General features: G+C 36.8%; 1 protein-coding gene across 1 annotated transcript in view; it reads right to left on the reverse strand.

Annotated features, from left to right (window-relative positions):
* The window catches only part of PKHD1 (PKHD1 ciliary IPT domain containing fibrocystin/polyductin), a gene marked incomplete at its 5' end in the record, with an annotated part of 435,617 nt that overhangs the window by 163,901 nt on the left and 258,800 nt on the right, over positions 1-12,916 (reverse strand). Inside the window, one exon of the mRNA XM_081295270.1 lies at positions 4,834-4,971. Coding sequence (XP_081151396.1) covers positions 4,834-4,971 — 138 coding nt within the window. The remainder of the gene's footprint in view (positions 1-4,833; positions 4,972-12,916) is intronic.

Genomic DNA, 12,916 nt, shown 5'->3' on the forward strand with positions numbered 1-12,916 from the left:
AAAGATAGTCTTTGAGGAGAGCGTGAAGGCTGAGCATTAAAGATAACTAAAATAGTCTCTGTCTTGGTCTTGTTCTTTACCAAATATAAGACCTTGGAACAAATAAGTAGTCCTTCGGATATATATATATATATATATATATATATATATATATATATATATATATATATATGGGATTGATTGATAGATAGACAGGTAGATGTAGATATTAGTAAGTAGCAATTCTCAGCACAAATGGATATTTTTTTACTTTTATGCTTTAGAAAGCAACACTATATTTTAAAATCCAGTCTGAATCTTGAAGTTCATGTTAGGATACATTTGTTGCTATTCTTTACTATCTACAGCTACAGGGGCAATCACAGCCTCACCACCATGGAAAGCACATTCCTGCCTCAGGAATTTTACACCAACTCTTCCTCCTGTCTGAATCTCTCTTGTCCAAATTTTTGCAGGTGTAGTCCCTTCTTATCTCTGTGATCTGAGGTCATATTGATGCTTCAGAAAGATCTTTTACTAAGTAACCTGTGGTGGAAAACATCCAACCTAGACCTCTGTTGAAATCATCCCCCTATTTAGTTTTCCTCGGAAGCATGGGTAGCCATGTAAACCTATTTTTCCCATTCATTACTATTTCTTTGTCATTTTCCCCCAACCAAAAAAAAAAAAAATGCCAACAGGAATCTTATGTGTCTTGATCAATGATCAATATTCCAGCCCCAGGAACATTGTCTGGCACTGAGTTGGCATTCAATGAGAGAAAAAGAGAAAGGGGGAAGAAAAGGAGAAAGGAACACACACATTTAAAATTAAACTGAAAAATCACTCCATCGGAGGAATTGTTACTTCCCTAATACCCCACTTATTTTCTCCCATTTCTTACAAAAATGTAAATTAGTTATTCATGAAATAAATTCTATACAGGTTTGAGGATGTCACTCAATATGATCAACTGTTCATTTTTGATGATGACATTTAGTATATCCAATCAAACTAAAGAATATTAAAACCCAAAATGAAGTTGTTAAAAACAGATAAATGATATTGCACTTATTAAGAGTTACTGCCTCTTGAGAAATACATGTTGTTATTTGTTCCCCATGCAAAGTAACATTTGTGTCAGGATTATATTTAATCAGCCATTATAAAAAACAAAAAGCCAGAGCAAGATAAACGATGTTTTTCTCCTACTTTCTTTGTCCTCTTCACAGAATCTCATACTATTAACCAGTTTCTCTTTCCTATAAATTTCCCCCATTGTTTCAAGATGAAATTCTTGTTATGACATTTTCCTTCTACCAATATAGCAGTTGTGTTGAGTGTGTGTGTGTGTGTGTGTGTGTGTGTGTGTGTTTTCCTTTCTCCTTTTTGAGCTCAGTTCAGATTTCCTTACCATCCTTAAAAGTCTGGCTCTCCTTCAGTCATTTTCCTTCCCTGTTCCCAAATTCTGTTTGATTATTTCTATACTTATCATTGATTTCAAAATCAGGCTCATGATCCTACACGTATATATACACCTTCAGTATAGACTTCTCTCTTAGGTCCTTTTTTCATATATCTATTTTCTCTTTAGAGATTGCACCTTACATATGCCACTGAAATCTAAGCTTGAGATGTATGAGTTTATTTATTTAACCAACCACTGCACAGGGCTTACTATGTGCCAGTGATATTCAAGCACTTTAATAAATACTAGCTCATTTAATTTTCATAAAAATCTTTGAAATAAAATTATAGGTATTTTTCTCCATTTTAGAGGTAAGGAAACAGACAACTAGTTCTTTATAATTGCCCAGGGTCACTAAACTAACAAGTGGTGAAAAGAGGATTCATTCCTTGCAACCCATTAATAAGGATCTCCCAGCCCAGAGCCTAAGATGCATCTTAAATAGCGCATGAAAATGGTCACTAGATTCTGGAGATTTTAATTTTCTCATATTTTCCTAATTTATTCCTTCCTATTTAACTCCCGTACCTTTGTTATAATCAATCAGTTTTGTAATTTGTTCTTGCTTTTCCCACACTGCTAAGATCAAACCAAATCATACCACTTCCCTGTGTAGAACTACCCAGTGACTACCCACTGCCCTCATGGCATAGTATAAAAGGCCAAGAAGCTTCATCTGCTACCACCATTCCAGATAAAGCTTACAATGCAGATTCATGCCTGCCCTACCCATATACTGATAGTTCATAAATATGTGTCTTCCACTATGTTCCTGAATCTTTAAACCCTCTCCAGTTCAAAAGATATGACCCCTGTAATTATGTTTCTACTTATATTTTCTCTATCATTTTTTTAGACACTTTTTGAAAGCAAGGATTCAGGATTTCTATTTGTATACATTCAATATCTCCTTTAGTCTTGGCACGTAGTAGGCTCTGAATACACATGATAAATGAAAGAATGGACACAGGAGTGAAATGCTTTAAGCTTATCTAAAGTGCTCTACCACACTAATGAGACAAACGCTGAACAGAAAGAATGAAATTGAGTTTGGCATTTGTGATACAGCTGTAGCCCTCTGAGCAAAGCTTTGATCTTGAATTTCCTTCTAATGCCAGCATTCTATGATTCTACTCTACTAAAAGTCAATTGGCACCTTTTGCCAGCACCAGTTGCCTTAAAAGCAGGACCACCAAGAAATAGGATTCCATACTGTGGGGACTTGGATCAAATGGCATCAGATAGCAGATACATTCTGGCACCACTCTGTGCCAATGTCCACATCTATTAAGTTTGTTTACTAACTAGTCACATTATCTATTTCATGTTGGGATTTCTTTAGGGTGTGGTAAAATTGGACAGATGGGTTGAAAGTCTTCCTTCAGGCATAACACACATAGAATTGGGCAGATGGGTTCCAATAATCAACCTTTAGGCCTGGAACACATGGATGAAGTGCAGAGAAAAAGAATACACCATTATCTAGTGATGGGTAAAAAAAAAAAAGTTGAAAATGAAGAAACTTAAAAAAAATAAGATTTGGAATTTATAAAGCAAAACTGGAAATTGATGTAGTATAACTTCCCTTCAAAGGTACAGATATTCAGGCCATAAGTTATATACTATAGTGATTTCAGAAACCTAAAAATAACTTTTAAAAGACCAACTTTAGCAATAGAAGATACCAACCTGAAATAAGTTCTCTGGTAACAAAAGCAGAGCCTAGTTTTATTAAATATTTTTATCAGTGAATTAGATGGGGGGTTGATAAGAATATTAAACAGATGGGCAAATATTACTAATTTGGGAGGAAAAGTCCAGAATCCAAAAGTATTTCCTCAGTGTGGAAAGATGCACTGAAATAAGTAAAAAGTCTTAGATTCTCCTGAAACCCAAGGGAAAATAAAATAACTCCTACAGGAAAGTACCATGTGGTGATGTGTATTTGGATGGCACGTAGAAAAAAGAGTAGGAATTAGGGTTAACAATACAGCTGGCAGGACTGAGAGGGTGGCTTGGCTGGAGAAAGACAGTTTAGTCATTGGTTGTCTTAAGAGAACTTTATCTGTGCTGGTAGCAGAAAGTCGACTGTGCTGGACCACTTCTTTTGACATCTCCCTTTCCAAATTCTGCCCTTTTCTGCCCTACTCAGGGTCCCAGGATGCTGCTGGCCTCTATCTACTGCATCAGTGAATTCTCTCTTACTCAAGAAGAGGCTTCATCATAATTTTTCAGGAATGTTCTTAACAGTGATTTCGGCTCTGTACAGAGATCCCAAAATGAGATTATGCCAAAAAAAAAAAAAGACATTTAAATATTTTCTTCCCATCGAGGATTTCTTTCTTTCGGATGGGATATTATATTTTCTGAGAATTTTCTTTTAATTTCTTTTGGAGGCAAAAATAGAATGTCTTTAATATAGTCAAAGGTATATTCCTTTGGGGCCAGGATATATACTATTTCAGCATTTATACTTATGATTGCAGTAGTTCCAAGTATATAATCTCTTGATAGCAATTCATGATTTGTTTTGTTTGTTATTTTTTAAACCAATGAACCCTATCTGATGAATACATCATTCCATATCCTCTCTTCCCTGCCTGGAACACCAGAAACATGCCTCAAGTCCCAACTGGAGGACTTTTATATCCTAGAATCTCCTGAGTTATCTGCCCCACTCCACTACCTTCCCAGGTAGACACAGAAATAACAACAACAAAAAAAGGAGTGAATCGCCTGAACTGGTACATTTCTGCCTAATACTGACCCAAGATGTGGTGGTTCTAAAAGTCTTCTCTCCATGCCTCCTATATACCAAAGAAACAGTGATTTCCTCGAGAGGTGTGAAAGGTCACCTTGTGTTTGATATTCCTCCTTTTCTCCCTCACTTCTCTTTTCCCTTCATTCTAACACCCCTGGGATTATCTACCCCAATCATGTCTTAGGACCTAAGTTTGGCTTTCCTTCAGTTTTCTGAGGGAACTATGTTGAAACCATGATTGAAATTTCATTGCAAGGTAGTTGATTAGATGATCTTAATTCCATCGATAATATCTTCTGCAAGAGTGAGCCACAAAAAGTCTGATACAAATAACTAACAGAAGAACTGATCTGTAGCCTGGAGGAGGCCAAAAGCACCCTGAAATGAGTAGCAGCATGCAGACTCCAGCCCAGGCATACGGACGGATTACAGAGGGTCAACATAAGAAAATGACCAGTAGAAGTCCCCTCTGTCCAGGTCCACAGCTCTATTAGCAAACCCACCCCTTTTTTAGCCCTTCCCAGCCTTGGTTAAGCCACTGCTTGGTGCCACCAACCATTTCCCAGAGCCCTTTCTCACCAAGCTTAATTCCCATGCTGCTGTCCCTCCCCGTGACTCTACTCACCGACTTTCAGCTCCCCTCCTACAACAACCAGGCATGCCACGCTCAAGATGTTGCTTCTGTCCACAGGGAACTCTAAAGTCCCCATTACATAGAGGCCTCTGAGGAAGGGAAGATCGATATCCACAAGGACAGTCCTGTCTGCAGAAGAAAAAGAAATTAGACACAGACCTAAAGCAAGCATCACCTTCTCTCCTCCAGTGATTTTTCGTGGGGTTCCCCCTGGCAATTTGGGAGCTGTTTACATTGCAACTTTATGCCAGGACAGGTGCAGCATCTGAAAGAACATAGTTTGCCAGAGGCTAGGCCTTATTAAAAGGACAGGCGGGGAGCCATGAATAGTAAATGCTACCATTGCCTAACACAACAAGTGTTCTGGCTCAAAGGCATTGCTCCTGTCCCAAACTTCAGTGTGAACACACAGATCAAGTGAACTGCCTGCCCTTTGTCCCTGTCCCTTTACTTTGGGCTCTAGTTTTAGGGAGACACAAATCAGTAGATATGACTTGGGCCTCATAAGGCAAAAAATGGGATGTAATTTCTAGTTCCACTACTTGCTAAAGTGTAGACCAGCAACTTTATCTCTTTGTTACCTCAGTTACCTTGTCTGTGAAATTGGCATAATAATAAAAAATCTTCTTCCTTCCTAGAACTTTTCCTGAGAGGATCAAATGAGTTAATAGATCTAAAGTACTTAAATAATCCTAGTAAGTCTTTGGTAATTTCCTAATTACCACTGTGTAAGGCAATGTATGTGGTACATGCTTAGCAAATGCTGGATAAAATCTCTGTACTATTGTCCATTTGCTTGGCATGCTTATAGAGCCCATGAACCATTTAAAACCATTATCCTTCATCTCCCCTTTCATAAAATCTTGTTCCATAAAACTCCAGAAGAAATTATCATGGATTTTGTCTGAAATAAACAATAAAGTAATATATGAATAAAACATTCTCATTTAAAGCAGTTAATATTTCATGTATGTCAAAGTACTAATTGTTACTTTTCTAAAGCTTACTAGTAATTCAGCATGAATTAAAGATATCCAAATAAATGTTTCTGCTTAAATTTCAAGTACCATAATCACTGACACATGTAAAGATTTTTAGAGAGTTCTTTTGTTAACATAAATCTCATATCTCAGTCCAGGGAACAATGCACCCCGCTGTTCATAAGGACCTGTCCAAGCCAATTAACTTGCTATCAGTTGTCTTTCTTAGCCCTTGCCTGCTTCCAGAGATATGAGTCATGCCCTCATGTGGCAGATACTATAATGGCCATAAACTAATCATTTCTGTTTTTCTCTTGGGTTCACAGTTAGACTCTAGTTTAATAGACTCTCTAGTCTCTAACTAGTCTAACTAGTTTCCAGCCTCTTTTGAAGTTAGATGAAGCCATGTGACTGAGTTATATTTCAACAAAGTGCAGGCAGAGTTGAAGTATAACATCTCCAGGCCCAGTCCATAGGCTTTGCAAGTCCGCTCTTCTTCCTTTTGTCCCTCAGGTGGACATGAAGTCCAGCATCATCAGCAGCACCCACTCATCCTTCAGAAGGATGTTTTTTTCTCTGATAATTGGTCATTTCCAGTCTTCTCGATAACGGCTCCACCACTCCCTCTGGGAAAACAACCTCTCTTTAACACTCCAGTAATGTGATGCTGCCCACACACTTAATATCACAGCACTAAAATGAATTATTTGAATTACACTCATACATTACTGTAGGTAAAGAGGTATACGCCTCAATGTATTTATGTTTTAGAGAAAAGACTTTAAAAAAATCCCCCATGCTTATTGTAATGTTAAAAATAAAAATAGTAAATAACTGTTCCTAGATCTATCAAGTTTAGTTCCCTGCATACCTTAAATTCAAGAGTTCATTATTGACTAGTACAAAATGAATGATCAGGCTAAACAGATAAAATATATATTTGAGTCCCATCTCTGGTACTTTTCAAAACATTTTAATAAAAAATAAGATATCAAGAGAATATTCTATGTTTAGCATACATTTTATGGGTTCATAAATTTAAGAGAAAAAAATATTCCAAGCAAGTAACTTTTAAAACAAGAGTTTTGTACAAATGGCCTTTATTCCAAAATCTATCCCATTTGACCTACATTTAGCTATTGAAATTAAAGAAGAAAATAATAAAATTAACTCAGTAAGTTCTTTCTCTCACCCACAAAGTTCTCCCTCGCTCTCTCTTTCTCTCTCTCTTAAAAACACACATATCCACACACACACACACACACACACACACACACACACACACACACACACATATGATAGTAGGCACTTTAAACATAATTTCCAGCAAAAATATAAGTGCCCAGAGTTTAATTTTCCCTTTGGACTCTATCACATATCCTGTTAGAAGAAATATTTCCTTTTAATTGCTCTACCCACTCCAAATATACCAATAAATTTCCCAAGAGTCTGTACAGATTAACTATCATAACTTCACAAGAACAGGAACCATAGCTGCCATCCTCACATTTATTTTCCCAGAACAATATCTAGCATATAGTAGGTGCTCAAAAATAACACACAAAGAAGAACATACACACACACACACACACACACACACGAAAATCCAATAGTTACAAGAGGAAAGTGACAGCATAAAGACAGGAGCAGAAACACTGCTCTAATTTCTTTGATTCCACACTTTATCTTAAAATTTCCTAGATCCATCTGTCCATCTTTTCTTTGTTCTTCTTTTCCTTCCTAGTATCATGTCAAGTCTTGTCAAGTGCCAGGAATTCAAAGAGGTATCTCCTAACATCAGATAAAGACAATATATAAACAAAATAAGTATAAATGTGTTAGACTTGAAATGATACTACACCCTTTAATCATAAAAAAAGATTGATCCTATCATCATTCTCAGCTACTTCAAACTGGAAAGTCTATCAATACATCTATTTTTAACACAATTCTGCTAAAACAAAATAATCATGTGTCCTATAAGATTTTTATAAGGGGGTTCTCCTTGAGTCACAATAGCAGAGATCACAGGGGCACAAGCAGAAGAATTCACACCAAAGCAGCCTCCAGGGCAGACCCGCTGCAGGCTAATTGACCAGTTCTTAGCTGCAGTGAAAGCTTGTGGAGAATTTTTCTTTTTCTCCAGGTGTGAGTTGGGGTCAACATGCCACTTTCTCCAGAAGTAACATACTTTCTGTGAAATTACTTTCTAGAGCACTCACTCTGAAATAACTATTTATACAATGCATCTAGTAAACATGAATGATAGATCACGCCAATGCTCTCTACCTTGTCCCGCCTTGGCCTCAGCTATTCCATCCTCCTCTGTCAGTGACCAATCTATCCTACTTGAGAGAATGAGCACTGGCATATGGAGGGAACCATCTGGAATTTCTGTTGCTCAATAGGAGGCTGATGGCGGAGCTGATCTGGAAAGAGGCTCCAAAAAGAATTAATGAGTTCCAGATGTAATTAAAGACTGTTTTCCCCCCAAAGGAGCTCAAGACCAGCCATGGGGTAGTGCCTCTTGGTTCCGAATTACACCCTCCCGCCACTTGTTCATCCATCAAGCACTAAACACCCACCATCTTTACCCTAGTATCTACCACCAGGCAATGTTTTATTGTATTTCTGAAAGTGTCTACTTTGACAATTAAAAATAAAGCTTTAGAAATAATATCTGGAAACAACATTAAAGAAATCCCTGAGTCTCCCTATGCACCAAATGAAATAGCAAGAAAAAGAACAACAAAGGTCCAATCTTTTGTAAATGCATTAGCTACTATCAAAACCAGAAAACCTGAGCCAAATCCAAAGACAGACATCTCTGACGGAGATTCTCAGGCTCCTTTTGTATCAGGAATAATTCGACTACTAGAGTTACAAAGCATTCCATATAATTTCAATGCTAGATATAAACTCAATTTAAACTTAGCCCAGCAAAGTTCAGCAATCAAGGTCACAAGCATGTAACATTCCAAGGGTCTGACACTTGTCTAAAACCCATAGAAATGAGATCAAGGGCAAAGGGCACAGATCCTCAGAATAATGATGGGGTCACATGAACAAGCATAATTTAGGGGAGGCAGGCCCACTGTATGTTATTCACTGTACAAGGCCTCTAACTTAGGTGGTTCCCAGTACAACCCTGTCATTGTCAGGAACACAGCCTGCACCAACTCTGAATATCCTGGAGAGTGCTTAGAGAGAACAATGACATGAGAAAACAGGAGGACATACAAGGACCATTTATAGGCTGTTGTTTTCCTGCACCTTCCATAATGAGCGGGTTTGCATCTGCATTCAGTTTTGGCTACAAAATATTTTCCTATGAATATGCAAACCAAGGGGAAAGTAAATTTTAATACCATTTGCATAACTATTCAATGATTTAGCCTTCCTTCTAAAAAGGTGAAGAAAACAATGCTTGTAGTTCAAAAATGATTACTTAAAATACTTTAAACATACATTTTACACAATGATTGGTGGTGTTTTCTTTGTGGTCTTGTTTAACTTTGGGTCAATCTAATGGTTTATTCAAATAGTCTATCTTAATTTATGAAGATAGCTCATACACACAAGTTAAAATACTCCTAAAGTAGTGGAAGCTCTCAGACATAAATAATTTACAGGGATGAAAGGGTAACATGATTGAAAATTAGTGTCAAGTAGACTAATTTACTGAAACGATGGTATTTGGTTCTCAATAGTTCCTTGTAGAAAAAGCTGAATAAAATAGTGCTAGAAGATGAGGATACCTTCCTTCTATAACCAAAGAGCTGCAAACTTTATAGTTTGACTTTTTTATCAAATCCACACAGGTGGTTTCTTTATTCTACTCTATCTTTTTTTTTTTTTCAAACTGGTCTTAAAAATAGGCAGAAGAGGCAGTTTTCAAAATGCCCAGAGGCACATGATTCAAGTCTGAAAGCCAATTTCCCAACAACTTCATGAAAACCCATCTGCTCACCTGGTATATGTGTGTGTGTGTGTGTGTGTGTGTGTGTGTGTGTGAGAGAGAGAGAGAGAGAGAGAGAGAGAGAGGGGGGGAGAACTGGAGGGGGGGAAGGAGAACAGCTCTTATTCTCAGTAAATGGAAAGAGACCCATTTAAATTTCATATAATAAATCTCCATCCCACTCCCCACATTTACTCTCTGTGTCTCAAGTCATATAGAGACATGCATAATTCCCACAGTAGAATCAACACTTTAAATTATGATATTTTAATTGATCAATAAAATGTTTAACATACAATGTTTATTTCTTCCTCTAGCCTACGCCATCTGTTCTTCAAAAATATTTTGAATCTATTTAATGGGAAGGTTTTTAAATAAAATTACCAACTGTATTAGATCAATCCTCTGGATCCCAAATTCTAAAAGAAAAAATGCTAGAAAGTGCGGCTGCTTTCATAAAGGTAGAAAGGAATCTGCCTTCTCTCTTCCCACCTTGCTTTGTTTGGGTTTTTTTTTTTTTTTTTTTTTTTCTCCTGAGATGCAGTCATGATGCTGAGCTCTCCATAGGGCCTGGAAGTCTCTGAGTGGCTGAGTTGGCATTGAAACAGGGTGCCCTGTACTTGCTCACATAATCTAGTCTCACAAAAATCCCTAGAACCTACAATCCCCTGAAGACCTAAAAATGGAGAGTATTCATTTCAATAAATTTGAGGTCAGATGTTAAACTACAGTTTGGCTTCTTTACGTAATTCTATTACTCCTGTTCATTGTTAATGAATCTGGGCTGACCTGAGGTTTGGGGTCACAATCCCTCTCAAGCCCTAATAGTGAATACTAATGTGCTCACATACCTTCAAAAGCAGACTGTGGCAATGCTCAGTGAGCATACTGTTATGTTTTTATAAGTTGCAGTTTGTATTCAAGCTGAACCAGACGTCACACTTACTTCATATGTGGGTTAGCATTTAGATTTGTTTCCTTAGAAAAGACATTGAGACCAACTACTAATAAATTAACACATTTTCACACTTTAAACCTGAAAAAAAAATATGAAGCTGTACAAAATAAGTGATTTACTCTTTAAAAAAGCTCTTTAGGCAATATTCTATGCAGCAAATGCTGCATTCAAGAGTTTATTTCCCTCATCAGCTCTTTTTTGAAAATAAATCCTCTCCTTTTTTCTCTGTTTGACACTAGAGAGGGCAATAGATCCAAAAAACTGAGGGTGTTTTAAAAATTTCTTTTCACTGTTATTATTTTTCTCAAGTTTTAAATTATTTCTTCTAATTAAATTTTATTAAATTCTTGAAAGATACTAATATTCCATTTGTTCTTTAAGATGATAGACATTATTTTTAAATGAATAGGTAATGCTTGAGAGAGCTTAGACTAAAATACCTGACTAATAAAACTGATTAAATACTCAACATTTTAATATAGTCTCAAAATTTATAATTTCTGAGCAAACCAGACTATATATTATGCTCCTTCATTAATAATGTGCTTACATACACACAAAACAATTTCAATGCAAGTTTTTAGTGTTTTCAATATTTCCATATTTTCCATATTTTTGTAATGTCCGAAAGCCTTTACTGAGTGTGTCTGTGATTTCTGTAAATTCTGTATATTCAATGCAAAGAGTCTTGCTTCGGTTTTCAAAATAAATTCCTTTACACTTGAACTAAAATACTGTCCCAGAAATCATGAAGGTTTCTAGAATTCTTATTCACATTTCTAAGTATTCCAATGATAATTTCCAGATTCTACAACTTCTTCCAGAAGTCACAATACTCTAAAATATCTCCATACTGTCTGGCAAAGATATTGTCATTAGAATAAATCCCTCTTTTTAACCCAGGGTCTCTAGAAGTCCCCCAGAGGAGAACAGTATATAAAGAAAAGTATTATTACTGACAAACAAATTTGTTCATTCATCTAGCAAATATTGTCAAGTGCTTTGTCAGACACTGCAAATATGCAAAAAAATCCATAAACAAAATAAGACTTCCATTTCACATAGAGAAGTAACTAGTTTTACAAGACTGATCAGGTGAGTATTGGTGGAAGGAAAAAGTAAAAGAAGTATTTGCTTCTGATGTAATAATCAAAATAATTACAGTTCCAAAATAATTATTGCAAAGTCCAGGCATGTTTCCAAGCAAGTAGAACAGTGTCTGTTCCTCCTTTCCTTCTAGTGCCTAAGAAACCTAATTTGCTCCTAATGCCCTTATTATGGTTTGGATGTGAGGTGTTCCCCAGAAGCTCAGATGTGAGACAATGCAAGAAGGCTCAGAGGAGAACTGATTAGGTTGTAAAAATCTTAACACAATTAGTGAATTAATCCCCTGATAGGGATTAACTGAGTAGTAATTGAAGTGGTAGGGTGTGGCTGGAGGAGGTGGGAATTGGGGCTTTGGGGTATATATTTGTATATGCTAATTGGAGATTCTTCTTTGTGTTCTCTCTCTCTCTCTCTCTCTCTCTCTCTCCCCCCCCCCATCACCATGTGAGCAGTTTCCCTCTGCCATATTCTTCCGCCATGATGGAGCTGGCTGTATTACGGACTGACAACTCAGAAACTATGAGCCCTTAAATAAAACTTTTCTCCTCTCCAATTGTGCTAGTTGGATCCTTTAATCACAGAGGGGGAAAAAAAAAAAGCTGATTAATACTGCCCTACTGTTCAGAATCCCACTGAAACTCTATCTACCCATACTCCACACATATCCAGGGTCTATGTAGTTCTATAGTTCCAATGGTTTCTCAACTATGTCTGCATTCCTTTCAGGCTCTATTCATTGATACATGTCTCTATAGAGAACAATCTGTGAGCTCAACAGTAAAGATTTGGTGAAATCACACACACAAAATATTCCAGTGCCTGATATGTAAGAGGCATTCAATCGCTAGTTATCCCCTCTTTCATGTCAAGCATAAAAGTTTGAGTGCTCTCTCTGAACCTGTTATGTGAACCAAAGAAACCGGACTCAGTTCTCATGAAACCTAATATTTTGAAGAGGAAATTGACATTAAAACACAATCACAAAGATAATTACATAGGCACAAACTGTGCAAATTGCTAAGGAAGAAAATTCATAATGCTAAGAGAGTAACATTGAAAAGTGAAGAATAG

This window comes from Spermophilus citellus, assembly GCF_964194105.1.
Source record: "Spermophilus citellus genome assembly, chromosome: 5".
NCBI lineage: Eukaryota > Metazoa > Chordata > Mammalia > Rodentia > Sciuridae > Spermophilus > Spermophilus citellus.